The following is a 27503-nucleotide window of genomic DNA, read 5'->3' as shown; positions in this document are numbered from 1 at the left end:
TTTGAGTCTATCCCGTTGTTACCTTTTGTACATGTACAACACAAAAGAAGATCGATGGATAGCCTAACACTCGTCCCGATTTATGAGAGGACGCAGCAATCACTTGCTGCGGTCAGCAATTGCTGCGCTCACTCATCCACCGGCACTAGACCCTGCTCAAAACCATCAAGCCCTCATCCCTGCGGGATAGCCCAACAAACCCTAATGATCATAGTAGTAGGTTATGTCCATTAATACCAGCATATCAAAGCTTGATATACATTACAGCTATAATACATTATTACACAAATTAAAAATAACGCTATCCTTAGATCTATACATATTAAAAGTTATGATTTTAAAAGTTTAACTATGATACAGGTATTTTTCACGTTTATCCAGAATTATCAATCTCACTGGCTTTGCTGAACAAATTGTTTCTATGGACATTTCAGTATAACATGAAGTTCATTTTCTACCCCAGAGTTACACACCGGGCATATTCTATCATTTTCTGTTAGTCTTTCATAACGCCCACGCAGTCTGGTCAGGATCTATGCTGTTCGCTAACGGTTTCTCTAATTGCAATAGGCTTTGAAAGCAATTAGCATGTATCCTGACCAGACTGCGCGGATGCTGGCCGCAAAGCCACTATGTTGGTTTTCCCATGGCGCAGCTCAAATAAAGTTAATTCAACAAAATTCTTGTTAATACAAGTAACTAAATATGCCTAGGCAAAAGGGCATTTTATTTTCTCCTTATGACAAAGAAGTTTTTATAGAGCTTGTAGAGAACAATAAGATCATAAAAAGCAAATGCAACAATGCGAAAATATTGTTTTAGAGGAGGGGGCTTTGACGGACATAGTAACATCATTTTTATAATATATCTATATTGTACAATTGAAAACAAACCACGTATATAAACTGATATATGCTTTGTCTCGGCGATAAACCTACTAACAACCAGGTTTGTACAAGATGTGTCCACTGAGAAATCATTACCGTTAAAATTTCGTCGTACAACCCAGCCATATCTTGGCCAAGAATTGTAATGGTTACCTAAGAAGGCATTTCATGCAACCCGTTTGATCGGCGGATCACAATAACTCTCGCTTAATTCTTGCTTACAGTTGTCTTGCAACCGGCCATATACGTTTTGTGTCCTTTGAATCTTAGGTGCTTTATCGCAGTTTATGTATACTTATACTAGAGATTATCATACAGTATATTTACATCCATTTAATCCAAATAGTTTGAACTTACAGATAATAAAAATGAAATTTTGGAACATCTGACTAAACATTGAACAATTTCCATGAGTTTATAAGATAAATTTAGACTAAATACGATTCTGATCGCCATGTCAGTCCGGCGATTACTTATTTGGACATTAACAACAGGGTTACTGAATATAGTTTGGTAACTAAACATAGTAAGACATATTAAATATCTTTAAGAACTTACATGATATTTTGATGTGTTTTAAGAGTAGAAATTGATTCAAAAAATTTGTTTCTTTTTGTTTATTGTTTCTATGGATAAAAATTAAATATATTAGTAAACAACTATGCTCAAAACATCACAAATCTTTTAAAAAAAATGCAATAAACGATTTCCATTTGCTGCATTTTTACAGCAGTACACAAACTGTAACGTTTATTTGGCGAAAACTGCTGAAGCTTTTCATTTTGTTTTCGTGCAGGTGGAAGCTTGGAAGTTCCGTGATAACATCAGTATAATCAACTTACGTCTCTAAAGTCGTATTTTTCGACGTACTTGCCTCCTGCTCCATAGCGTGTTTACATTTTTGTACTAAAAGTTCGTTGCTTATACCAAAAAGTGAAGGCACCGCAAGTTTTGTTTGTTTGTTTGTTTGTTTTGGGTTTAACGCCGTTTTTCAACAGTATTTCAGTCATGTAACGGCGGGCAGTTAACCTAACCAGTGTTCCTGGATTCTGTACCAGTACAAACCTGTTCTCCGCAAGTAACTGCCAACTTCCCCACGTAAATCATCAGAGGTGGAGGACTAATGATTTCAGACACAATGTCGTTTATCAAATAGTCACGGAGAACATACGCCCCGCCCGAGGATCGAACTCACGACCCCGCGATCCGTAGACCAACGCTCTACCTACTGAGCTAAGCGGACGGGCGCAAGTTTTGTACCAACAATATAAGATTGATCATACACCGTGTTAGAGTAATGTAGGGATAAAGAATGTTTTTTCGTGTTATAACATCTGCAGAATCCCGAGGGATTCTTTTCGTTTATTGTTTCTATGGATAAAAATTGAAATAGAAATGAACATGCGCTAACGCTATTCTAGCCAAAAAAACGCGTAAAAACTGATAAATGAGTACAATGTCACTCAACGTCATTAAATTTCTTTGTTTTGTTTTTTTGGGGATGGGTGGGGGCGGAAGATCTTATGCCGTTTCTAAACAGTATTTCATTTAAGTCCTGGATTTCATACAAGTATAGTGTAACTTCCGAAAACCGAACGACCTCCGGACCAGCCTAAAAGTTCGGTTTTTTGGAAGTTTCCGGAATTCAGAAGTTGGAAAGTTTGTAGGCAATGTTGAAGTGGTGCACAAGAGTTATGTTTTCTTGTACGTAGGATATTACCCTTTTGAACTTTACTATTTTATTAAAAGTAAATAATTAATTGATTAATATATTAATTGCAAACATTAAGGATAATAAATACATAAATAACAAATACAAAAAGAAACAACATACATGTATTTATCTTTAATAATAGCATTTACGCAAATATTTACCATCTTTGGAGTCCGAAGTTCGTCAACATTTCATTAATGTTGACAATGCGTAGTTTAATCGATGTAACTAAATGAATTAGTATATACCTATCTTTCTTTCATTCAAACATTAAGAAAGTTTTTTTTTCACACTAAGATATTTAATTATCACGTTTTCATGAATTGAATACAAATGAAAGTAACCACTGATTACTTCCTTACTTTTGCATCAAATGATCATTGTGATTATCTAGCATGTCAAAATAAACGCGCGCCGCTGATAGATAAACAAAAGAACATGTTGACAGCATTTTTGAATTAACAGGTGGCACTTTTAATCCAGCAAAAAAATTTTCTGTTCGGGTTTCGGAAGTCAATTTTAGTGTTGAAATATAAACGGTTCTTCGAAAATCGTCCGGTTTTCAGAATTCGGAAGTTCCGGTTTTCATATATATAAAACTGATCCAGACTCTATATTTATAACAGGTCAAACTTATGAACTGATAGTCTTATTAACCTTTTACAATGCATGTACTCGTGTTTTGTTAAACGGCTTCACATTTGGCTTGCATGGCATCAAATTTTGATACGATGCTCCAAATCACACAACACAGTTTCAGTATGCATTAGACGGCGCCAAGCTTTAATGAATCGTTTCATTTTAAACTGCACGAACTCATGTTGCGTTAAACGTCTTCACATTGGACTGCATGGCATCAAGTTTTTATACACCGCTCTTAATTACACAAAGCGGTTTCAATATGCATTAGACGGCGTCAAGTTTTAATAAATCATTTCATTTTACACTGCACGTAATCATGTTGTGTTAAACGGCTTCACATTGAGCTGCATGGTATCATGTTTTGTTGGATACGGTGCATCGCAACAAGTTTTTCAATGCATCGTTCCATGTTTAAATAGATGGAATGAAGTTTTGCATTAAATGGTTTCAAAATACAATGCGTTGAATGCAAATATATTGGACGGGATGGAGTTTTAGACTAGACGGCGTTGAAATGCACTGCACTGACTGACTTGTTTATGAATGGATTGTATATTTACTAATTTTGGCGGTAACCGCCGCCCATAGTTTTTATGCCCCCGAAGGGAGGCATATAGTTTTTGAACCGTCTGTCCGTCTGTCAGGCTGTCAGTCTGTCGGTCTGTCAGTCTGTCCGCAATTTTCGTGTCCGGTCCATATCTTTGTCATCGATGGATGGATTTTCAAATAACTTGGCATGAATGTGTACCACAGTAAGACGACGTGTCGCGCGCAAGACCCAGGTCCGTACCTCAAAGGTCAAGGTCACACTGAGACATTAAGGATAGTGCATTGATGGGCGTGTCCGGTCCATATCTTTGTCATCGATGGATGGATTTTCAAATAACTTGGCATGAATGTGTACCACAGTAAGACGACGTGTCGCGCGCAAGACCCAGATCCGTAGCTCAAAGGTCAAGGTCACACTTAGACATTAAAGGATAGTGCACTGATGGGCGTGTCCGGTCCATATCTTTGTCATCGATGGATGGATTTTCAAATAACTTGGCATGAATGTGTACCACAGTAAGACGACGTGTCGCGCGCAAGACCCAGGTCCGTAGCTCAAAGGTCAAGGTCACACTTAGACGTTAAAAGATAGTGCATTGATGGGCGTGTCTGGTCCATATCTTTGTCATCCATGGATGGATTTTCAAATAACTTGGCATGAATGTGTACCACAGTAAGACGACGTGTCGCACGCAAGACCCAGGTCCGTAGCTCAAAGGTCAAGGTCACAGACGTTAAAGGTCATTTTTCATGATAGTGCATTGATGGGTGTGTCCGGTCCATATCTTTGTCATTCATGCATGGATTTTAAAATAACTACACATGAATGTGTGACACAGTAAGACGACGTGTCGTGCGCAAGTCCCAGTTCCATAGGTCAAAGGTCCTAAACTCTAACATCGGCCATAACTATATATTCATTCAAAGTGCCATCGGGGGCATGTGTCATCCTATTGAGACAGCTCTTGTTTACATTGACGTCATTTCGTTTTGAACAAGTGAATGAAGTATTGCCATGCAATACAAAGTCCCCTACTGGAAGCAACTAATTTTCTCTACAGCAGTATAACATAATGAACTGATATCTGTCAATATATGTATAAACAATATTGTACTATCTATACAATATGTTATAACAAAACTCTTGGTGGTTTTCATATAGCATTTTTTGGCCGATTATCCAAAAGGTATCATATAAGTTATAGTAAAAAAGAAAACAACAAAAAATAACAACAAGAGTGCCAGAATGTCACAATATACGCCCGTCATAGCAAATTTCTTTACACTAGCACCTGTATCTGCAAATGGAATTTTGATTCTGTGGTTGTGTAGTAATTATTGTAGTTCTTTTGTTTTTCTGAATCCACAAAACAAACTCCTTACCAGGCAGAGATACCTTAAAATACACTTAATTTGAAAGTAACATCTATGTTGTACCACAGAAAAGTGGTCTTGGTTTTTCCCTACAATCAGTTATAAAAAGTTTCAGTCTTATCTTTTTAACAGTGAATTAATTATGTTGGTGTTAGAATGTGCTCTTACGTAGCAGAAATTCTTTTGCAGATCCACATACCTATATATTTGAAGGATTTTTGTCACAATCATCTGTACAAATGTTTACTTATATGTGAAAGAAAAAAGTATGTTGTATAAATCCCGCACAATAACTCAAACGATAATATGTTTGATAATTATGATTTTTCTTCATTGAAACGTTTCAATGCAGAAAAAAAATAGTATAACATTACAGTATGCACTTAACTTCTATCATTGACAACCAAACATGCTGTCGTTTAAATTATCTTGCGGGAATAGTGCAATCGCTTTCATTAGAACTATAACGAATGTTTATTATGAATGCACTTTTCACAATTTCTTCAGTATTTCATTTTTTCTGACTTCATCGGCACTGATTTATTCTCCTGGTAAAATCATTTCAAATCGAGTTTGTTTTTAAAGTGTGTTGTCGTTAAAATTGTGCTACTGATTACTCATTATTGTTGTAGATACTGTGTTTTAACATTTATGTAGAAGGCCATATTGGAAATAAGTTGTATGTATACTATGTACTCATAATAATAATATATAATAATAATAATAACTTTATTTTCTGAAGGTGACATACTAAGTGTACAAATACAGATATTTTACAACTTATTTCCAGTATGGCCTTCAACTGATATACATTCACACATACACACAATCATACAGTCAATTTATAATTTAACATTTATACAAAAATACACATATCAGAATTACTTAAATTTTCTCGACAAACACGTCTCAAAATAATGAAGGCTAAAATAAACGTAATGTAACAATAACTATGTTTTAAAAGAATTATCATGCGTCACAAAGATTATACATGACAATTAAGATACATACAAAAAAGAAAGTCTGTCCCATAAGATAATAAATAGTTCCAGATTTGAATAATAAGATAGTATGAATATTATTATTATTGGAATAGAATACAGTAACATCAATTCAACAAAATTCTTGTAATTACAAGTAATTAATTGTTAAAAACTATTTTAACAAGAGAAAATTCTTTAAATTATGCTTGAAAGTAGTTATATTATTATTATGAAGTTTAATGTAAGAAGGAAGTGAATTCCATATGTGTGCAGCTTTGTAGCTAAATGTTTGTTTCAGGTAGTTCGTTTTAGGTTTAACAATAGAAAGATCCATGTTTTCGATTGAGCGCAGACTGTAATGATCATTATGAACAAAATGTAGTAAATCTGAAATGTATATAGGACAATCTCCTCTTTTACTTTTGTACACTAATAATGAAATATGGTATTTGCACCTGTTCTCAAAAGATAGAAGTTTTGAATTTCTTAATATTTCATCAAAGTTGCTACACTTTGATTTTGTAATTATTTTTATAGCGTGTCTCTGTAAAGATGTAATTTTATCAGTGTCCGATTTGTGACAAAGTCCCCAGACATTGCAACAATACTCCATGGTTGACATAATATATGCATTGTAATACAATAGTTTCATCTCATCTGTTAGAAAAATGCAATTCTTCTAAGTAGAGCAATTTTTGAGTTTAATTTATTGGCCATGATACTAACGTGGGATTGCCAAGACAGAGTTTCATCGATATATACACCTAGAACTTTCTGACACTTCACATTTTCAATGACCGAACCGTCTAAAATTAACTCAAGTTTTTTAGTATGTTTTATTTTGACTCTAGTGCTCAATACCATACATTTTGTTTTTGAAGGATGAAGTGACATGTTATTTATTTTACACCAATTATGGACACTATTTAGGCTATACTGAAGTTCAGACTGAATTTTTGTAATACTGTCGACGGATTTATGTAGGGTGGAGTCGTCGGCATATAGATCAATGTTGGTAGTATTTGAAATTAACGCCATGTCATTGATATATATCAGGAAAAGAAGGGGACCTAGTATGGATCCTTGCGGGACACCTGATTGTACTGTCATTCTTTTGGAATGCAGCTTCTTTACTTCTAGAGTCTGTGTTCGATTAGCTAAATAAGATTTAAATATATCCAATGTTCTGTCTGTAAAATGGTAAAGTTTCAGTTTATAAATCAGTATTTCATGATCCACCATATCAAAAGCTTTCCTTAAGTCAAGAAATATAGCCCCTATATACTTCCCATTGTCAATGTCTTTTAGCCACGTTTCTATTAGATATGTTAAAGCAGTCTGACAGGAGTGGTTAGGTCTGAATCCTGATTGATTTTTGTGTATTATATCTGTTCGTTTAAAGAAGTCCTGTAAACTGTGTAGCAATGTGACGTTCAAATATTTTAGATATTGTATTAAGTACGGAAATAGGTCTATAGTTTCCTGGGTCTTGTTTGTTACCTGACTTGAATTTAGGAATAACCCTTGCTTCTTTTAATTTATCAGGAAAAGTACCATTGTATATACTATTATTTATAATAGATGCAATTGCAGAAGTAATATGATCTCCACAATATCTCAACAATCTTGGTCCGATACCGTCAAGACCAGTAGATTTTGATAAGTCAAGTTTGTCAATGATATTTTTTACATCTAATGGAGTTATGTATTCAATATTAAACTGTACATGGCGCAATTTCGCATCTAAGTATTTTTGAAGTTTTGTGAAATTTGTATCAACTAAAGGTATTTTTGTAATTATATGGGATACATTTACAAAATGGTAATTAAGGGCATTTAATATTTCCAACTCATCAGTTACGACATTATCATCAATTATGAGTTTATTAGGAATATTAAGTTGTTGGTTTTCTTTGTCATTATTGGTAATATTCTTTAGATTTTTCCACAGATGTTTAGGGGATTTATTATCTTTTACAGCGTTGTTATAAAAAGTTTTCTTACTTTTCCGTATCATAGAAGATAACTTATTTCTAGTTTTCTTGAAATTTTCAAAGTCTTTATGCTTGTAATAGTAGTCTCGGAGATAAATTGCTTGTCGAATATCTTCTGTAAACCAAGCTGGTTGACAAACCTGTTTAATTCTTTTCTGTTTAACCTTTGTGTGTTTGGCTAGAACACTGTTGATGATATCATAAAACATATCTAGCGCCAGATTTGGGTTGGATACAGTTTCGATACCATTTAGATGTGAATTTGCTAAGTCAGTTCTAAAAAGGTCTACATTAAAGTTTTTGAAACACCTGTAAACTATTGTTTCATGACTATTTATATTGTTTTTCATTGTTTTCTTTTTTGTAGATCTTGTAATAGTGACAGGTAAATGATCGCTTATAGCGTAGTCATATACAGCGATATCAGATATGAGATCCCTTCTTGTGGTATAAATGTGATCTATAATAGAAGTACCCGTTTTATGTATTCTTGTAGGTGTTTCAATTAATTGTGAAAGACCATATTTTGCAAGGAATATCCCCCATCGTTTGTTTTTGAATTTATCATTTTTGCAGTTGGGAAGTAATTTATATTGAAATCACCCAGAACATGTATTTCATAATGTTGATACTCTAATTTACTAAACTGACTGTCATATAAATCTATCCATGACTGCTTAGAATCAGGGGGTCTATATACAAAGTTAACAAGGAAAGGTTTATTTCTGGTTAAACTGATTTGAATCCAAACTGATTCTAACGCATCTAATTCTAAATCATAGCGCCTTATATATGATATTTTTATTGATATATATACAATTAAACCGCCACCTCGTTTACAAACACGATCTTTTCTCTCAAAATTGTAGCCTGGGATTACTAATTCATTATCGTGTACATCTTGTGTTAAAAACGTTTCGCATATTCCAATAATATCAATATGTAAAGACTGCATTAAATGAAATTTTAATTCATCGCGTTTATTAAGAATATGTTGAATATTTAAGTTAAAAATGCGCAAACCTTTACTTTTACTTTTTGGCTGAATATTAATTGCATTTCGTGAGGTATCCAATAAATGCCTATTGATAAATGATGGGAATAGCGGTAGGTCTTCCAGGCTGACATTAATTCTTAAGCTGTCCGAATTACAATCATTTTGTAAAATAATACATGTAAATGCCGTGTATTTTATCAAATCAAATAATTTGTAAAAGTTTGTATACAGCTGCAATATTTGCACAGGCTTAATTGAAACTGTACTATTGTTTACGTTCGAGCCAATTACACGTCTACTGGCATTTTTATCAATTGAACAATGGTCTTTATGACGTAAACTTTTAAAGTAACACTTACATTTGATTGAGTTGCAGCTTGTGCAGAAGTTATTTAGATTTTCGAAAAAGTTAATATTTTTGTGATGAGAGTGCTTGTCGTCTGATTCCTAGTGATATCGTCTGAATGAATCGGGAGAACGTCTATGATATCCCGTATTGTGTCTTCCGGTTTGCGCAAACTCTGCATCCTGCCAATTTCTATTTCCTTCCCTGCGCGTTCCGCAGTCAACAGTATTATGGTTTGTCATTCTACAGTTTGTACACCACTTCCGTTGTCTATTCGAATTCCAACTTTGCCTATTTTGGTAGGTATTATACTCTAATTCACCAGAGTAACGCCGTTCTCGTCTGCCGCCTCGATGTTCCTCCGAATGTCCATATCTGTCCCTCCTAGGAGTAGATTGTGATGACACGTTTGCATCAAAGCGGTCTTTTTGATTACCAGAAGATTTTCGCACTATCCTGATCGATTTGTCAATAGTCTTTACTAAGATGCTCGTTCCTTTTTTATTCAAGTGAATTCCATCTGGGTGGTAGTAATCTTGAATTGTTGAACCGTCCCCGTATACAAATTTGTCATAACTTTGAATTAAGTTAACATCTGTATTTTCACTTAGCTTGACTAGTAATTTATTTAACTCACGCACATTACAGTCTGTACGCGGACATACGGTACAAATGTATATTTCACAGTAGGGGTTGTCACGTCGAACTGCTTCAATTCCTTCTTCCAGCTGCCGATACAACGAATCTTCCTTCTCGTCACTAGCTACATCATTTCCGCCTATATATATAACCACACTTCCTAAGTCAGCGACTGGCCATTGTCTCAACATTGCATTTACCTACCTTACTTTTCCCCCGGAAATTGTTCGGATCTCGGTATTTTCGCTAAGACCTTTAGCTTGTATATCTCTGAAGATTGAGTCACCTAGTAGCAATGTTTTCCCAGGAGATTCATCATGGTCGAATATTCTTTGAGGTTGATTTGACATCTCTACGTTTTGTGGCTTACTAGGTAATGGCTGCTGACTGTTTGTTGTCGTTTGTCTTGATTTGATTATGTCCATTACTGCCTGCAGTCGCCTTTGTTATGAGTCTCTATACTTCTTTAGGTCCAGATTGGCGATATGTACATCCTGCTGGACTGTTTCAATTTTGCCGTCTGTGGAACTGGCTCTTTGTGACACCTGTTTCTTTATACTGACAATTACATCGCACAGTCTACCAAAATTTGAATGTGTGCTTTCAATGTGACTTAATAACAAATTTTTAAGTTCACTGACCTCCGACTGTAATGCTTTAAGAATAGTGATTGCTTCAGTTCCAACTTCCTTACTAGAGTGATTTTTATCCTCGTCACTCAAGTAGTCCGTTTCTACTGACTGGAATTCATCTTCTGTTGTTTCTTCCAGTTCTCTGTCCTCAGAATTACTGTCCTTTTCTTCAGATATTTCACCCGTTGATTCGTCTTCTGTATTTCCGGTTGTATCAGTGTCAGATACCTCTATCACATTTACTTGGTCATGTACGTGACTAGAATTTGGCTTTTCTGATAAACTAGATATAATCAACTTCTTGATTTGCTTATTGAAATTATTAACGGAACAGTCATTTTCTGCAATATTCCTTTCTAGACTAGATAATATTTCAGTTACGTCTGTATTCAGAAATTGATTAACCCCTTTACCATTTACTAACACGGAGCTCGTTGTATGATACAAATTGAGTGTATAATGTGATAACTTTCCTGTAGATATTTTATATCTAGTTTCAACATTATTTTGCTTTTTGTCTATAACATTTGTAGGAATAGTTTTCTTTACCATAGCCTCCGACGTGTAATAATTTTGAGCGGCATACTTGAACAGTTCATACATACCCGCATTCATTTGTAATTTGACTCCTCCTCCTGTATGATTTATTGATAATTCTTCATAATTTGAGGCTGCGAGCTTTTTTCGTAAAGCCTTTTCCCTGTTTAATTCATACTGTTTGTTTTCCGTTTCTTCTGTGACATCATTTTGCACTTCCGATTTGAAGACCTCAAGTTCACTTCCTTTTAGCTGAGACTTTTCATTGATTTTTGATTGCACTGTCTTATTAGTGTTGTCTCTCTCTTTTTGTTTCAACATTTTCCGTAATGTTCTTGCCTCATCTAAATCAAACATTCCATTTTTAGTAACTGTCTTCTGTTTTGACTCCACTTCCGGCTGCTCCGAATCTGTCGTGATAGATATATTATTCATTTTTCAGCTTTTGCTGAACTTTTTGGCAAAATTTTTACACCAGAAAGTGTAGAAAATTAAGAGGTTTCATTTCCGATGAATTTTCTTCCATTTACTTTAAATATGTCGTTTAAATGTTACTTTATGTATTTTTTCGACGTTAACGTTTAAAAAGTTGTTATGCCGGACGTGACGTCACTGAAAGTTGATATGTCACCTTCTTAAAATAAAGTTATTATTATTATTATTATTATTATTATTATTATTATTATTATTATAGTTTCAGAAAAACAAATAAAAATATAACGAATATTTTATCATATTAAATGGAGGTAATTAGTAAACAAATGAGACGCTAATGGCGTCGAAAAATCACGTTTGAGCCTAGCACTAAATAGTTGTGACGTTGCTGTTAATATGGCGATTAATTAAGTTTCGGGCGAATATGCTTATGTTGAAATAACTTGTAGCCCGACCCAATATATTTTTTGTTCTGTGTTAAAAAGATATGCTTTTATTATTACATGTAACGAAACAAAGTGCAATCAGATATGACTGAAATAATTTTTTTTTTAATTTCGGCTACCGAGGTTACCCATTTATTGTCCCCGTTATAGATGTGCGGGGATCGGGGATCCATCCCCCATCACATCTTACAAAAAGTAACATGATTGCTATTACAACTAAAATATAATCATATTAGCTAATGAACTGTTGTAACAAAATTCTTGGGGATTTTTTTTGATAATAGGGACTAATACTTTCTTAATATACAATTTAGGTGAATCTTTATTTAACAACTAAACTATACAAAAAAGCATTTACTTAATCTGTTTAATTATGCACTTCATAAAAAGATTATATGCATAATATTAGTTAATTAGACAAATTATTTTTTAGATAAAAAACAAAAATTGACTAACATTTATAATGGTTAAATTTTACATACTGTCTTCCGTTGTCTAGCGATTTAATTTAGACATTTTTGTGTAGGATAATATTTCACTTAAAATTATAAAAGAGACAAAATCTGCATTTCGAAGATAAAAAAGGCCTTTAGTTCGAAACAAAAACGTTTACTTTCTATGTGATTGTAAATATTTTATGTAAAACAAAAAAAAACACCAAGTTTTGGGCGAAAGAGAGTGAGAAATGAAAAACCTGGGTTGGTCTGGACACGTTGAGGGGGCATCCTGTATGTGATACAAAAGAAACATAATGTCAACAGTAAAAACTTACAAGTATATTCTTTCATATATATTCTATATCGTTTATAGTGTTTTGGAAGTTATTTAACCTTGTGTTTCACTGAAAAAACTTCAATGTATTACTCTTGAAAAAGAATTTTATATTTTCTCCATAGAGTTTCAAATTTAGTCATTTCAAAATTTTTGAAAGCAATATATCTTTCCGTTTTGTAGTAAGAGATCATTTTTCTTTTAAATACATCGATTGACGGCATCTGACCTTGTATTTTGTTATAATATAAGAAGTGTTTGGCCTGCAACAGAATAATGTTAATAGGTACATCGAACTTTCTATTACCGAACAAAATATCTGAAGGATTCCATTCTGCTAAATCAATGTTACATTTATTTCTTATATAATTTAATAGTTGGGTCCAAAAAAGCTTAGTTATCTCACAGTTCCAGAATAAATGTATTATGGTTTCTTGGAAATTGTTACAAAAAGTACAGCTATCATTACCAGTTATATTCATTTTCTTTAATAAATAGTTTGTGGCTAAAATTCTATGGTTTATCCTATACTGAAACCAAATTAATTTTGGGTCTTTAGTAATTCTAAAAATTAATCAAAGTACTGAGAGGACTGATGGGGGCAATGCTTTGCAGTTTCAAGACTTGATGTAACCCATTCATGTCAGGGAAGTACATACAGGCATTATGTAATGCACTTGTGTGTGGCAAGAAATGGAGTGATCACAACTTTAACAGTGCACAACAATAAAAATTATTAACTTTGTGTTCAATACACTTCTATATTTTGTTCAAAAGGTAAAGATAAAAAATCTAGTCTTATCCAATAGCAGTTGTTCATCGACAAACAAAAACCTTTCATTGCCAGGTTTGATAAATGAAAAGATAAAAGCTAGACAATGTATTTCAATCTCTTCAATACTTCTGTTTGCACTCTATGTCCTGACATCATGTGTTCTTGACAGTCTAACAGAAACAGGTAAACTTTGTAACACTTTATGAAAGTTTGGAAAGAAAGTCAAAATATTCCAATATGTGAAAGTTTAAAGGAACAGGATTTCCGTGAACTGACATTGAAAAAAATCTAGGCTATGTTTTCTAATGTGTACAATACTTATCAATTAAAAAAGTCAAGGAATGTTTTTTTTTGTTACAAATAAGCATCATTTTAATAAGGAGTCGTCATTAGTTAACACACAAACACCTGTAAAAATATTTTTATAGATTTTTTTTTCCATTCCAGCTATTGCTAAAATTCAGTAACTGTTTTCTTAAAAATACACATGATATATGATGATATTATTATCCATATTGTTTGTTATGCTTGTTGATCAAAATAACATTGTCTGTTTCAATTTTAGGTTATTTAATATACACTTGTATTTCAAACTATCATTATCATAATATAAGAAATACATTAAACACTATGAAAACGGTGATTCGTCATATCAATGAACCTACCGAACCGGTGTATACAGTTAGGTTCCAGTAAATTAGGATACGAAACGCCCGTGGAAAAAGAACAAGATTTCTGGTGGTTCTGATTCGAATATCACCATCAGAAAATATTTGCACCCTCAGATAGATGAAATACATTAAACTGGTAACATAAATGTACATCTGCAGGGATGATTACCAACAAAATGAGGCCAAAATATAACGGGCACCTGTGGCAAGTTATCATCGCGGAATGGTGGATTACCTCCCATAGCAAAAATTACTCGGTCTGAAAAATGATGAAAACGTATGTGTACGCGCAGTTATAACAGTATTTAGCGCACTTTTTACGTTAAACGATAATTTTCCTGCAGATAAAGACCAGTTTGATCAACGTATATTCAGGAGGCTCTCTCCAATTCACAGTACATATCCATATCGACGCACTCTGCGAAATCTACAATTTCGGCGGTTTCTTTGCGTCGGCACCGGCTATTTTTTGCTATAAACAGTGCCCAGGTAGGTATGGGAGGCGAAAACCACATACTTTCGATTTTGTCGTGGCACCGGCAGTCTCTCTGCATACCAGTATTTTTTTTCTTCTTTTTTGCACAGGCAGGCTCTCTGCATTACGCACAGAGAGGCTCTAGGGCTAATGACTTTTTGGAAACATTATAGCTTAATTAATTTGTTGTGTTTATCTGACTTTTTATAACTGCCAACCTGTTTATAGCATAGCAAAGAATCGCCGGTGCCGACGCAAGAAACCGGCGATAAAGCATATTTCGCAAAGGGTCCGCCGATATGGATATGCACCGTGCAATTGTGTATTAAATTTTAATAACTATTTGAAATTCAATTCATTTTTATGCAACTTTTGTGGACAAGACATTTTGATTAACGATTTACAGTTGATTTCGAGATCAAAATCTGTAATTATACATAATAAAATCACGAATAAGGACGGTCCGACCAAGTGCATAAATACGCCTTTAAGCTTTAAAATGTTCTTAATAGTTCGTGTAAAACAGAAGTAATCTGTTCATAGTTGATTTTACGAATTCGAACAATGAGAGAAAAAATCTACTGACGATTATTAGATTAGATAATAATTTCAAAAAATCAAACTGTCAAATTAATTCCCCCTCCATCTTCCCCCGAACCAAATAAGTCATAAATTCAAACTGACGAATAAGTATTGATTTTTCTACCTATTCTATTTCAAGTAAAACACAGTTTTTTTATTTTATTTTTTATTATTACCTTTTATATAGTAGTAATTTTTATCAATAACATATCTTTTGAAAATGTTTTCTTAGACATGCGAAAAGTATTTCATTTCAGCACTGTATTTTCTGAAATAATAAAATATTATATATTTTTTTTTAGAAAAAAGATATTTTAACAGATTGCGAATAGGGATCTATAGGATGTTGCCGCATATTTATAGATTCGCCTACTGATAAACGGTACTGACCGCCTCAAACTGATAGCGTTTCTCAATACACATCCACAACAGTGTCGAGGCACGGCGATGAAAAAAAATCAATAATCTATCGGCTTATCAGTGGCGTATTGAAACTAGTTATTGGATTTCAGAATAGGTCACATGATCAAAACAAGTGTCGGTTTTAGAATCGATCACGTGATCAAATCAAGCGTCTTTGTTATTCTTACGCATAAGAAGAGCTAATATAATTTATATTTATAATGCAGTTAAGTTTTCGTCACATACTGTTGTTAATATAAAATGTGTAGATCTATTTAATCATGTCTGGATCAAAAATATAATTGCAAAATGCAATATGAAAGTTATGTTTGGTAAATACTTTGGAACTTGTTGTCTGTGTTGTCAGGTTGGTCATAAGCTCGACAAGAAAGTTGAAAGACGGTTTGTTAAATCTGGGGTCATTGCCCCCAAAAACGATGTCGTATATTGAATAATTGGGTATACATGTATTATTAACTTGTAAATTGAGTAACTCATTTTGCCATTTTAGAAATGATTTTGGGTATTCTCCCTTTTTATTTATCTGCTTATAGATTGATCTGCAACCTTTATTATCTTTCTTTAACAAAGCAAGACTTATTTGTATATGCGGATTGTAGCTTTTTACAGGTAAGTATCCAATACCCTTAACTTCGAGGAAACGCCTGACGGATGCCAAAAGGCCATTGTACTCTAGAAAATTAGTCCTAATGTTATAACTGGAAATAAAGTCGTAATATGTGAAGAAACTTCCTTCGGCATTAATGAGATCGCCTAAAAAAATAAACCCTTTGCAAGCCATCTCCTATAACATACACTTGAACCTCCGACCTTAATACCTGGGTTATACCACAGATTAACCGCGCTAAATTGGCTACTGCACGTGGGATTTATATTTAACATTAGAGAAAGATAACTAGATAACACATCTTTCCAAAAAGGATTTTGCTCTTGAAGCATCTTTCTTTTTGTATAGTCTGAGCCATATTTATAAATGTCAAATATATTCAACCAAGTGACTGAATGTATTATTCATGTCTAACAAACGTCTTATCCAAGTGGCTTTTAAACTATGAACAAAAGTCTTAATATCAATCATTTTTAGGCCAGCGTATTTGTATTCCTGTGTAATTGTGCTTCGTTTTACTTTATCTTTAGAATTATTGCAAAGAAAATTGAAAAATAACCTTTGCATTATATTAAGTTTTTCTTGTGAAGGATTAGATATTGCTAAGATTAAATGGTTTAGTTTGGCGAGAGCCAATGTTTTTATCACAACAAATTTTCCTAACGGTGAGATCACTCTTTTTGACCAGCAAGAGAAAAGCTTTTTGATTTCCTCAATTTTAGCATCATAATTAATATTTACCATGTCTGTCAGATTAACTGAGAATTTCACCCCAAGTACGGTAAAAACAGTGTTTTCCCAAGATAAGTTATATTCTGGGCAGAGAACCATTGGACTATACTTTCGTGCTCCAAACCATATAACTTTTGTTTTATCTGTATTTATATTAAGGCCGGAGATTCTGCCATAGAGTTTTAAAACTGACATTGTGTTTATTAAAGATTCTCGGGAGCCATCTAAAGTAAGACTTGTAATTGCAAGAATTTCTGCACAAAGAATGAATAGGTAGGTCGACAAAGCATCTCCTTGACGACAGCCTCTTTGCAAGAAGAACCAGTCTGACATATGACCATTAATTATTACACATGATTCAATATTAGAATAAAATAACGAAATCCATTTTCTGACTGATGGACCAAAATTGAAAAATTCGAGAACTTTCGCCATAAAACTCAACGATACTGTATCAAAAGCTGCTGCAAAGTCTATTAGTAGTAGAAGACCAGGGTTGTTATATTTTTCTGTAAAAAACAAAATGTCATACAATAGCCTAATGTAAGTTGCCATCAGCGTGCCTGGCAAAAATCCTGTTTGGTCTTCATTGATAATATTATGCAATATGTTTTTATTCTAAAGACTATGGAAACGGATGCGATTTTGTAGGACACATTTAACAAAGAAATAGGTCGCCAGTTCTTTAAGAGAGATTTATCTTTGTTGCCTTTTGGTATTCATGTTATTACTCCTTGCTTTTGTGTGATAGAAAGTCTCCAACAGAGACAAAAATATGCCTCTGTCATTCCCGAAAAACTTAAAAACTCTACAGTGAAACCATCATTCCCTGGACTGGTGTTATTGGACATTCTCTTTAAGCTATTTAGCATTTCTAAGTATGTTAGTTCTCCCTCGATGGATATTTTTTCGTTTTCGGAAAGTTTTGGAACTTGTATATTATTAAATAAATCATGTAAAGATACATCTTCCATGTCAGTGGCTTTATAAAGTTTTTCATAATGACGTTTACTTTTAGTATTTCTTCCTGTGTGTTTAAAATTTTCCCATTTTCCGTTTTTAATGTGTTCATACACTTAGATACATAATTTCTGTTTTCTAAATTGCAAAATTATTTTGTCGGTTTTTCGCCTTCTTGAATCCATCTAGCTCTTGATCTAACCATAACTCCTTCCATTTTTTTATTCCTCAAATCTAAAAGTTCCCTCTTTTTACTGTCTAATAAATCATAATTAATAACTGTTTGTTTTTCTATTTTCTCAATTTCTTTCTCAATGGAATTTTCTTTATCAATTTCTAATTTCTTTTTATGGGATGCATATGTTTTTCCTCTAACTGCTTAAAGCAAAGATTCAGGGAACAGCTGATCATTTATGCTAAATGTTAATTCTTGCAAAGGCACATCATTTATGTCATTATATGTTTCAAGCGAATTTATTGCATATTGAGATTTTATCTTTTTTATAACCTTTTTTATTTCACTTACATAAGTGGCGTCCTTTAACAGAGAGTTATTAAATTTCCAGTATGATATTCCTTTTTTGAATTTACCAAATTTTAATGAAATAAAAACTAAAGAATGGTCTGTCCGATATCCGGGTAATATTTTAGTACTTTCTAAATCTGTAAACAGTGTATCCGTTATAAGAAAAAAGTCCAGTCTTGCTTTTTTAACTGGATTTCTCCTGAACCACGTATATTCTTTATTTTCTAAGTGATTCTCTCTCCAGCAGTCTATAAGATTAAAATCTGACATTATACTTGTTACTTTATCTCTGGCATTAGGGTTATTTACATTAACATAATTATACGAATCTACCTCCGGGTTAAGAATTAAATGAAAGTCTCCCGCCAAAATGAAAAGAGAATTATTATAACTGGACATTTTATCAGACACCTCCTGATAAAAAATTGGATTGTCTCTGTTTGGACCATATATGTTTATCAACGTAATATCTTTATCACAAATTTTACAATTTAAGATTAATAAATTACCTCCCTTATCACGTTCACTTTTAATTAATTTAAAGTCGAAGTTATTGTTTACAAGAGTTGAAACACTCCGAGATTGACTACTGTAGCTACTAAAAAAAAACATTCGTAGCCCCATTGACTTCTTATATATTTTTCTTCCACCTCTGTAAAATATTGCAACATACAAATGGAGTAACTTTTACTTTTTAAGAGATTAAGTACATCTTTCCGTTTATTTTTGTCGCCCATACCCCTGAACATTCATTGTTATTAAAAATGTCATCGGTGTTCTTATGTAGTTTAAACATAATTAAAGTTTCAAATTGTTGAAGAGAAACTGGTAAAAATCTAGGTGTTATAATGTATTACGTTATTCAAATTTGTCAAATAGAGGTAGTCCGAAACAAAAATGGGACTAATAATATAAATGAGTTAATCATTTACAGTCAAGACATGTATCAGGCTCTATGTTTTACAAATATTTCATTTCCAAAAAAATGAGTACCGCGCTGCAAGGTTGACCAGTGTACAGTCCATTAAACTATTTTATCCAACCACTGAGTCACGCTTATTATTGGCGCAACAAAGGAATTTAATACAGGTGAAATCAACGATTACCGAAAGAGGTCACAGAATATGCAAATGACTCAGGTCAACCTTAGCATGCTATACTTCATATCTTATAGAACCTATTAACGTGAAATAAAGTCCATGATATGTGTACATGTAATAGTATAGTGAACGTGTAATTACTTTTTACACATACGCTATATATAATATAAAAACAAAATACAACACCAGGCATCCAGTTCTGTTCATAACTAATTATGAGGCCAAAATATTGCATTTGATCACAACGGGTGCAATCCATCTGTCAATATTTGTGTTGTATGTTCTAAAACTAGTTACGCATATTTTAAGTTCTTTTTAAACCGTGCAAAATATTGAATAATTAAGCCGAAACGTCACATGTTGACAATGTCACTACTTTACTCAAACAAAAACCTACTATTTTGATGTTATTCCTATTAAATAAACTCGAGACGGGTACCTGCAAAACCTGTTTTGGCAGGTGGAGCCACCGCTCGTCACAAAAGCGCGGTAGCTATTTTCGGTGAAGCATAACTTGGCGGCCAATCAAAACACTCTAATTTTCGGATTTCCCCAATGCCTGGTGCGTAATACACAGTAAATATAAACAAACGCTCGTGCTCAAAAATCAAAACAGAAAATAGTAAATCAAGACTGTAAATTGACAGATCTAGACTAGGTAATAAAATTATTACGTGTCACGCATAATACTCTATACTTGTTATAACAAATATTACCTAAGCTTTATTTTTAAAAGTGGAAGATAATGGGAAAAAAATAATGTATTGATAGTAAAATCATTTCAGAAACCTAGAAAAAGTAAAAACTAAAAGTAAAAAGTGCAGTATACGAGTACAGCAATTTAGTTAGTGTGGCTGTAAAAAAAAAAAAAGAAAATACATAAAGATGGTCTCTATGATGAGTACTATAACTTTAAATGTTTTTTTAAGCAAAACTGTTTTTAAATATGCAAATTATAAATTATAATAGTTTCAAATGTATGAACATGCTCACGCATCGAAAGTTTCATACAGGAAAATGTTAATAGTTTAAACATGGAAAGATCGGTCAACCTTCATTTGCACCCTCTTCTATATGTACATTATTCAGAAACTACTATTTTACTGAAGTCAGTCTTCCCATCAACATCAACGACAGTCTTTTTGTTGTTTTTGAGAATGGCTATTATTTTACCCTCGTCTGACCATGCCGTTTTCACTTTGTCCTGAGAACTTGTGTGTTCAAGTAGTTTTGCGTTCTGGTGGATCAGATCCTCTCTAATAACTATAGTTGAGTTTTTCAAATGTCTTCGCGCCTTAATGACATCGTGTTTTGTGAAACGAGACACAAACTTACAAATAATTGGTCTGTTGAAAACCTCCCCATTCTGTGAGCTATGTCAATATCAGCAGTTGATATTTTGACGTTGAGTTTTTCATTTACCAACTTTGCAACTCTTTTTGCGGTTTCCATGGATGTTTCATCTTTATTTTGGTCTTCTAACCCGTACAATCGGACAGTGTTTCTTCTGGTATACTGCTCCAGATTATTTATTTGTTCTGACTGAACGGTTAGCTTTATTTCGCTCTCCTGAAGTTGTTCTCTCATTCTTTTGTTCTCCTCCACTATATGAGCAGTTTTTGTCTGCATATTTTCCATGGTAATTTCCATATCCACAACTGTATTACGGAGATCAAACATAGACCTTTCCGCCTTCGTGACCCTATCTTTCAAATCATTTACCTGTTTATTCACATTTTCAAGTTCTTTCTTGACTTGACATTTTTCTTCTTTTTCTAACTCTTTCAGTTTTGTACTAAGGAATTCTTCTGTTACCATTTCTTTAAGCTGTGATTCAATAAAAGCTTGTGAAGCAAGTTTATTCAGTTTTTCTGACACATTTTTCAGCGTTTCCTCTATATTATCGTTTTTGAAGTTTTCAGTAGGTTTTAAATGTTTACCAATTGTTGTCTGACCATCTTTTACTTCTGGTGGACCTTTTTGTTTTGATTTATGTGCAGGGGAGAGAACCTCAGGAGAGTCCGTCTCACCGACCGTTTCTTCTGCACTTTTTCTTTGTTTCTGCGACGCGGAAGATATTCTATTCTTGGTTTGTGGCATTATGGATTTTAAGCTTATTTGTATGTTTATGTGTTATTTTGACGAGAAAACACAGTATAAAAATACCTGTCAATATCTGTCAGTTGTCAATGGTATCCTTCACAAAATCCCGTGAATTTCGTGCTTACATTTTCTTTCGATTTATCCAAATTTTTATATTCCAATTAAATACATTTCTCTTCAAACAATCCAAAAAATCAATCCATAGTTATATTCCTTGATTCAAAACCTCTCTTTTGATACAAGTTTTTACTAATTTAACTCACTAGAAAAAAGATAAATCCTTGTTTAGCTGAGAGAAAGTAAAACACCGCTATCGCGTTTTACGCAACCTTGACCTTTTCCATGACTGAAATAAATCATGAAGTTAGAAGTTTATTGCTAAAACGCGAAAGTTTATTGTTATCATTACCCTCTCGATTATTCATGTTAAAGTTTTACCGTTTTATTTTTATTTATTTATTGTTTTTTTGCTGTTTTAAAGCATACTTTAAGCGGTCATGTTTCGGTGATCCGGGTTCTAAATTTTTGCGTAAAGGTTTGGAAACGGCACCCATCTTTTATATTTTATACTTCAGTTCATTCACCCGGTTTTGTTTTTCAAGCTAAAGTTGAAAATGACAGCGATTTAGCTGCTAAATCCAGATATAATGTTTACGTTATTCAAATTTGAAAACAGTACGCATACTGATAAAAACTGTGGAAGTCTTAGCCATATTTTTACTGTAAATATAAATAAATAGATCTATTATTTTTTGCTTCAATGCGTTCATTCTAGCTTTGATAGAAAATAATATATCACGAAATATATTTGAAGTTAAACAGAGTTATATCCACTCCTTTTATGAACTACAAATAGATATTTTATTGTTTGAATATGACGAAAAACTGGATGCGAAATGAAATCTTTAGCATACAGGCTGTTTGTCGTTAACGCTTAGAACGCAAAAACGCGTAATGTTTGACGTTGCATTACGCCTTTTTGACAATAGCTTTTATATATATCGATACCATAAAACATAATTTCATTTTTACAATTAGAGGGAAACACATGTTTTGTACTTAATCATATAAAAGGGAGGTAATTTCATTTACACACAATAACAAAAGTTAACTTAGGTGCCAATTTATTTGAATATATACAAATGCATAAAAAATTACAGACCGGACAAAAATAAATGTTCTATCTCCAAAGTGACCTTGACCTTTCTGACAGCACTAAATCAATATGTCTCCACTACTACATATGGGAGATACAACGAGCTAGAACAGACTTATGTTTTCTTATCTCCCTCATCCAGTATGAGACGAAGGATTTTTACGGACATTTCATTAGTCTACAAACCATTCAGTGATCATTTCATCCTATGAAAAACTGAAACTGAAACTGTTTCATTTGATTAAACGCCTATTTCTACGCAAAACATATTCAATGGCGTTTTACAAATACATAAAAATACGACAAAAATTAAGATATTTAATGACATATAACATAAATGAGCATAAATACCATTGTGAATAAACTATTTAGTAAGCATTAAAAAAAAAATGATCAGACATCAGATAAAATTAATAAAATATTAGAATATTAAGATACAGTAAGACAGCTGTTTGTTATTAAGTAAGAATAAGTGGGTTATTGCGACATGTCCAGAAGTTATTACAAACAACTGTATTTTGTATTTGTTATAATATAGTTCATTTTCAAATGTATTTACACAATAAAATCATCCAGTTCACGTTACTTCAGTTTCTTAAAAATTACAGTCACAGTCTCTAAAAGAGTGCAAAGTAATCTCCAAAATAATGAGTTTTCAACTTCTTTTTGAAAACATCTATTGAGTCCGAGTTCCTTATTTCGAGAGGCAATTCATTCCAGAGTTTAGGTCCAACAGTACCAAAACTTCTGTCGCTGAACGTTTTGCGCTTGTTGAAAGGAACAACGAAACACCCAGTAACGGAGTTTGAAGAACGCAAGTTTCTTGTCTGTGTTTGCTTTATGAGAAGTTCAGAAAGATATTCTGGAGAGTTTCCAACTGAACAATTATACATGTAGGTGAGCATTTTGAATGTGATTCTGGCTTTGATTGGTAGCCAGTGAAGGTTATACAGCGCTTGCTTGGAACTGTCATATTTTCTTCGATTTAGGACAAGTTTTGCACACATGTTCTGAATTCCTTGCATTTTGTTTACTTCGCTTTGAGCAATACCATACAGAATGACATTACAATAATCTAAATGGGATATCACCAATGACAGGGCAAGGGTTTCGGTAGCCTCTTTGGTAAGATATTTCCGGATACATTTTATTCTGAAGTAGTTGAGCATTGCATTCGTTTAACATGCTCTTTTAGATTCAAGTTTTCATCCAGGAATGCATCTAGATATCGAATAAAGCTCACTGATTTCACTTACAATGCATACTTTGTCAGTTAAACACTTAGAGAGCTGTTGCCTACTACCAAACATGATGAACTCGGTTTTGGAAGTGTTCATTTTAAGCTTATTTTCATTCATCCAGTTGTTGATTGTTATAGCACATTGTTCAAGTTCTCGTATTGCCTGGGATTCTACTGTTGGAGATGATGGTTTAAAGCGTTTATTAGCAGAGTGGTCATCCGCAAAGCCGTAAACTGAAATCGACGGCGGAATAACATCAAACAGTGTCCCCGTATATGTCAAATATAGCCACGGTCCTAAGCAGCTCCCTTGTGGAACGCTACAATTTATTTGGCGTGGAAATGACATGGCTGAATTGACACTTACACGACAACTTCTGGGGCGCAGATAGGAATCAACCCATCTCAGTGCTGTTCCACGAACGCCATACTGCTTGTTTAACACATCAACAAGAATGTCATGATCTACAGTATCAAAAGCGGCACTGAGATCGATGGCAATTAGCGCCGTAACTTCTTTCTTCTCCATAGCATCCAGTAAATCATTTACAAGACGTAACAGTGCTGATTCGCAAGAATGGTTTTTCCTGTAAGCAGATTGGTTTTTTGGCAGAAGATTGTGATTGTTTACATGATCATTGAGTCTGAACAGAGCTGCTTTTTCAATTAATTTTGACAGAAACGATAGACTACTAACAGGCCTGTAGTTTGCGAATTCAAGTTCCAGTCCCATTTTCTTCAACAAAGGTCTTACAATTGCCTGTTTCCATTTTGTTGGAAAGATGCCGTCGCGCAACGACAAATTAACCAATTTGGTAATAACAGGCAACAGCTCATCCAAGTATGATTTTAGCACTTTTGTTGGTAGAATATCAAGTTCACATGATTTTGTCTGTAGTTGGTTTATAAGTTTTCAAACTTCTTCCTCGCTCAGATCTTTAAAACTGTCAAAACAAGGAATATCTTTTTCGCATGGTTGAAACTTATCGAAATGTTTCAACGATTCTCGATGTTTTTCGATTTTATTCATGAAATGGTCTGCAAATTTCTCAGCCAGTGTACTGTCATGTCCAGTTGGCATAGGGTTCTCAGACCTAGTGCCTGTTGTCTCAGATACAAATCGATAAAGCTTTTTCGAGTCACCTTTTGCATTAAGAACTTTTTCACTCAGAGATGATTTTTTCTCATGTTTGAGTTCTTTTTCGTAGTTTTTAGGTGCTGTTTTGAAGGCTTCATGCAGATGTGATTGTCTATGTTTCTTCCACAAACGTTCAGATTTGCGAGCCACTCTTTTAAGGTGAAGAAGTTTTTCTGTGAACCAGGGTTTTGGAGCGCGATGGATGATTGTTTTTTTTCTATAAATGGTGCGTGTGAGTTCATAATCTTTTCTACTACTGTCTGAAATTCTTCAACAAAAAGGTCGACATTATCACTTTCGACTGTCATTTTTCTCAGATCGCTTGAAAATGTGTTCGTATCCATGTCTTTGAAATTTCTAAAGAGCACCACCTCACTTGTTATATTTTCCTTTCTAACAATTGTCACAATTTTGACTGCACAGTGATCAGAAATATATGGACCCTGTTCACAAGAAACTACTTCAACACCATTTACGACTTCCGTAAGGACCAGATCAAGAATGTTACCACCAGTGTGTGTACTAAATTGTACATCTTGTTGTAAACCCATGGCGTACAAAGAATTATTGAATTCTGTTACTGCATTTGTGTCATCGTGGATGTGAAGATTAAAGTCACCCATGACCATTACATTTGAGTACTGTGATAAGTACTCCCTCCATATATTGAAAGAAGTCTGTGACGAACTGGGAACAAGTGGATAAAGACGGAGGTCTGTAAATCCCAACTACATGCATAGTAATGTTCTTGAAAATCAACTGCCAAATACCATATTCAAAACTGTGAGAATTTCCTGCCGAAAGTTTGCGCATGTTTACAGCTGATCTACACGTCAGTGCAACACCACCACCCACCCTATTTTGCCTGTTCGTAACACTCAGTTTGTAGCCATTTTGATTTAGATCAGACGTTTCATATTGGTGTTGTTTGTCGTCCGAAAACCAAGTCTCTGTAAGAAGAGCAAAATCTATCTTTTCCTCGCGTAATAATTGAACAATAAGAACATCCTTGTTTACTGCCGAGCGACAATTTAGCGTCAAACATGTAAGCTGTTCATTTTGTCCATTCAATTTATTTCCATTTTTCTTAGGGTATATAAGGTTGCTTAAGTTTACACCTCTGAAAACCACTGGTTTACTGTAACCACTTTTGCTATTGTTCAAGGATTGTGCCTTCAGGCAACCAGTTCTTTTTCCTCTGTACTGTTTCAATATTCTCAAATCTTTTAACCTTGATAACACAATAGGATTAAGTCTACACCTTGTTGATTGTCCAATTTTGTGTAAGAAATTGCTGTCATACATAATAAAATCCATGATTGAAAACTACAATGGTGAACGAAAGTTCACAAAGTGTTTATCAATAATAAATATTTCAAGTTTATATATTATGTGATTGTTTCTGATGCTGATTCTGGATCAACACATGCAGCAATCCAAAATATAATGACACAAACACATCAAGCACACATTCACAAAACTACACTCCAATAATCACGTCTCTACTCCCACTATTAACGACAACAAAATTAAATCAAATCAGAGCTCAAAAAGTGCAGCCTAACAATATGGCGCATATATAGCATATATGAAATAAATCATATGCAAATATCAACGAAATAACAGCTTTTCTGAACAATCACGTGCAGTTGTAAATGTTATCGTGCATTTTTATGCATCTGTAATGTTCGGCTGGATATCCAGGTTTACTTGAAAAAGAACTTTGAAACAGCATAGTGCTCCTCACGTTATAACGCACAACTATGTAAAATGAGAGGTCTAAGAATTTTAAAAGCAATAATGCAAGTATTTTCTATTAAACCTTTTAATAATAAGAACATTTAATTTTAACAAATCATGACTTATCGCATAAGATTAAAAGAAATAAAACACACCAAGAAACAAGCTGGAGCTTTTATCATAGGTTGATTAACTACACCTGCTTATCTTCAAATTATTGTTCTTCTAAACTCCAACTTTAAATGAAATACTGATAAAGACTACTTCAACAACAAATATCATCACAGGCTTCCCTAAATGACAATTCTTTATAAATCTGAAATATTGCA

General features: G+C 33.6%; 2 protein-coding genes across 3 annotated transcripts in view; both read right to left on the bottom strand.

Annotated features, from left to right (window-relative positions):
• Positions 1-27503, bottom strand: part of LOC123566562 (cartilage matrix protein-like) — a 110262-nt gene that overhangs the window by 63470 nt on the left and 19289 nt on the right. The gene's annotated exons all lie outside the window — the stretch shown is intronic.
• Positions 21076-21897, bottom strand: LOC123565406 (uncharacterized). Its single transcript, XM_045359273.2, has one exon. It carries the CDS (start codon positions 21895-21897, stop codon positions 21076-21078), a length of 822 nt encoding a protein of 273 aa, XP_045215208.2.

The sequence above is a fragment of the Mercenaria mercenaria genome, chromosome 8 (genome assembly GCF_021730395.1).
Source record: "Mercenaria mercenaria strain notata chromosome 8, MADL_Memer_1, whole genome shotgun sequence".
Lineage (NCBI taxonomy): Eukaryota > Metazoa > Mollusca > Bivalvia > Venerida > Veneridae > Mercenaria > Mercenaria mercenaria.
This window is presented reverse-complemented; position numbering and strand designations above follow the sequence as displayed.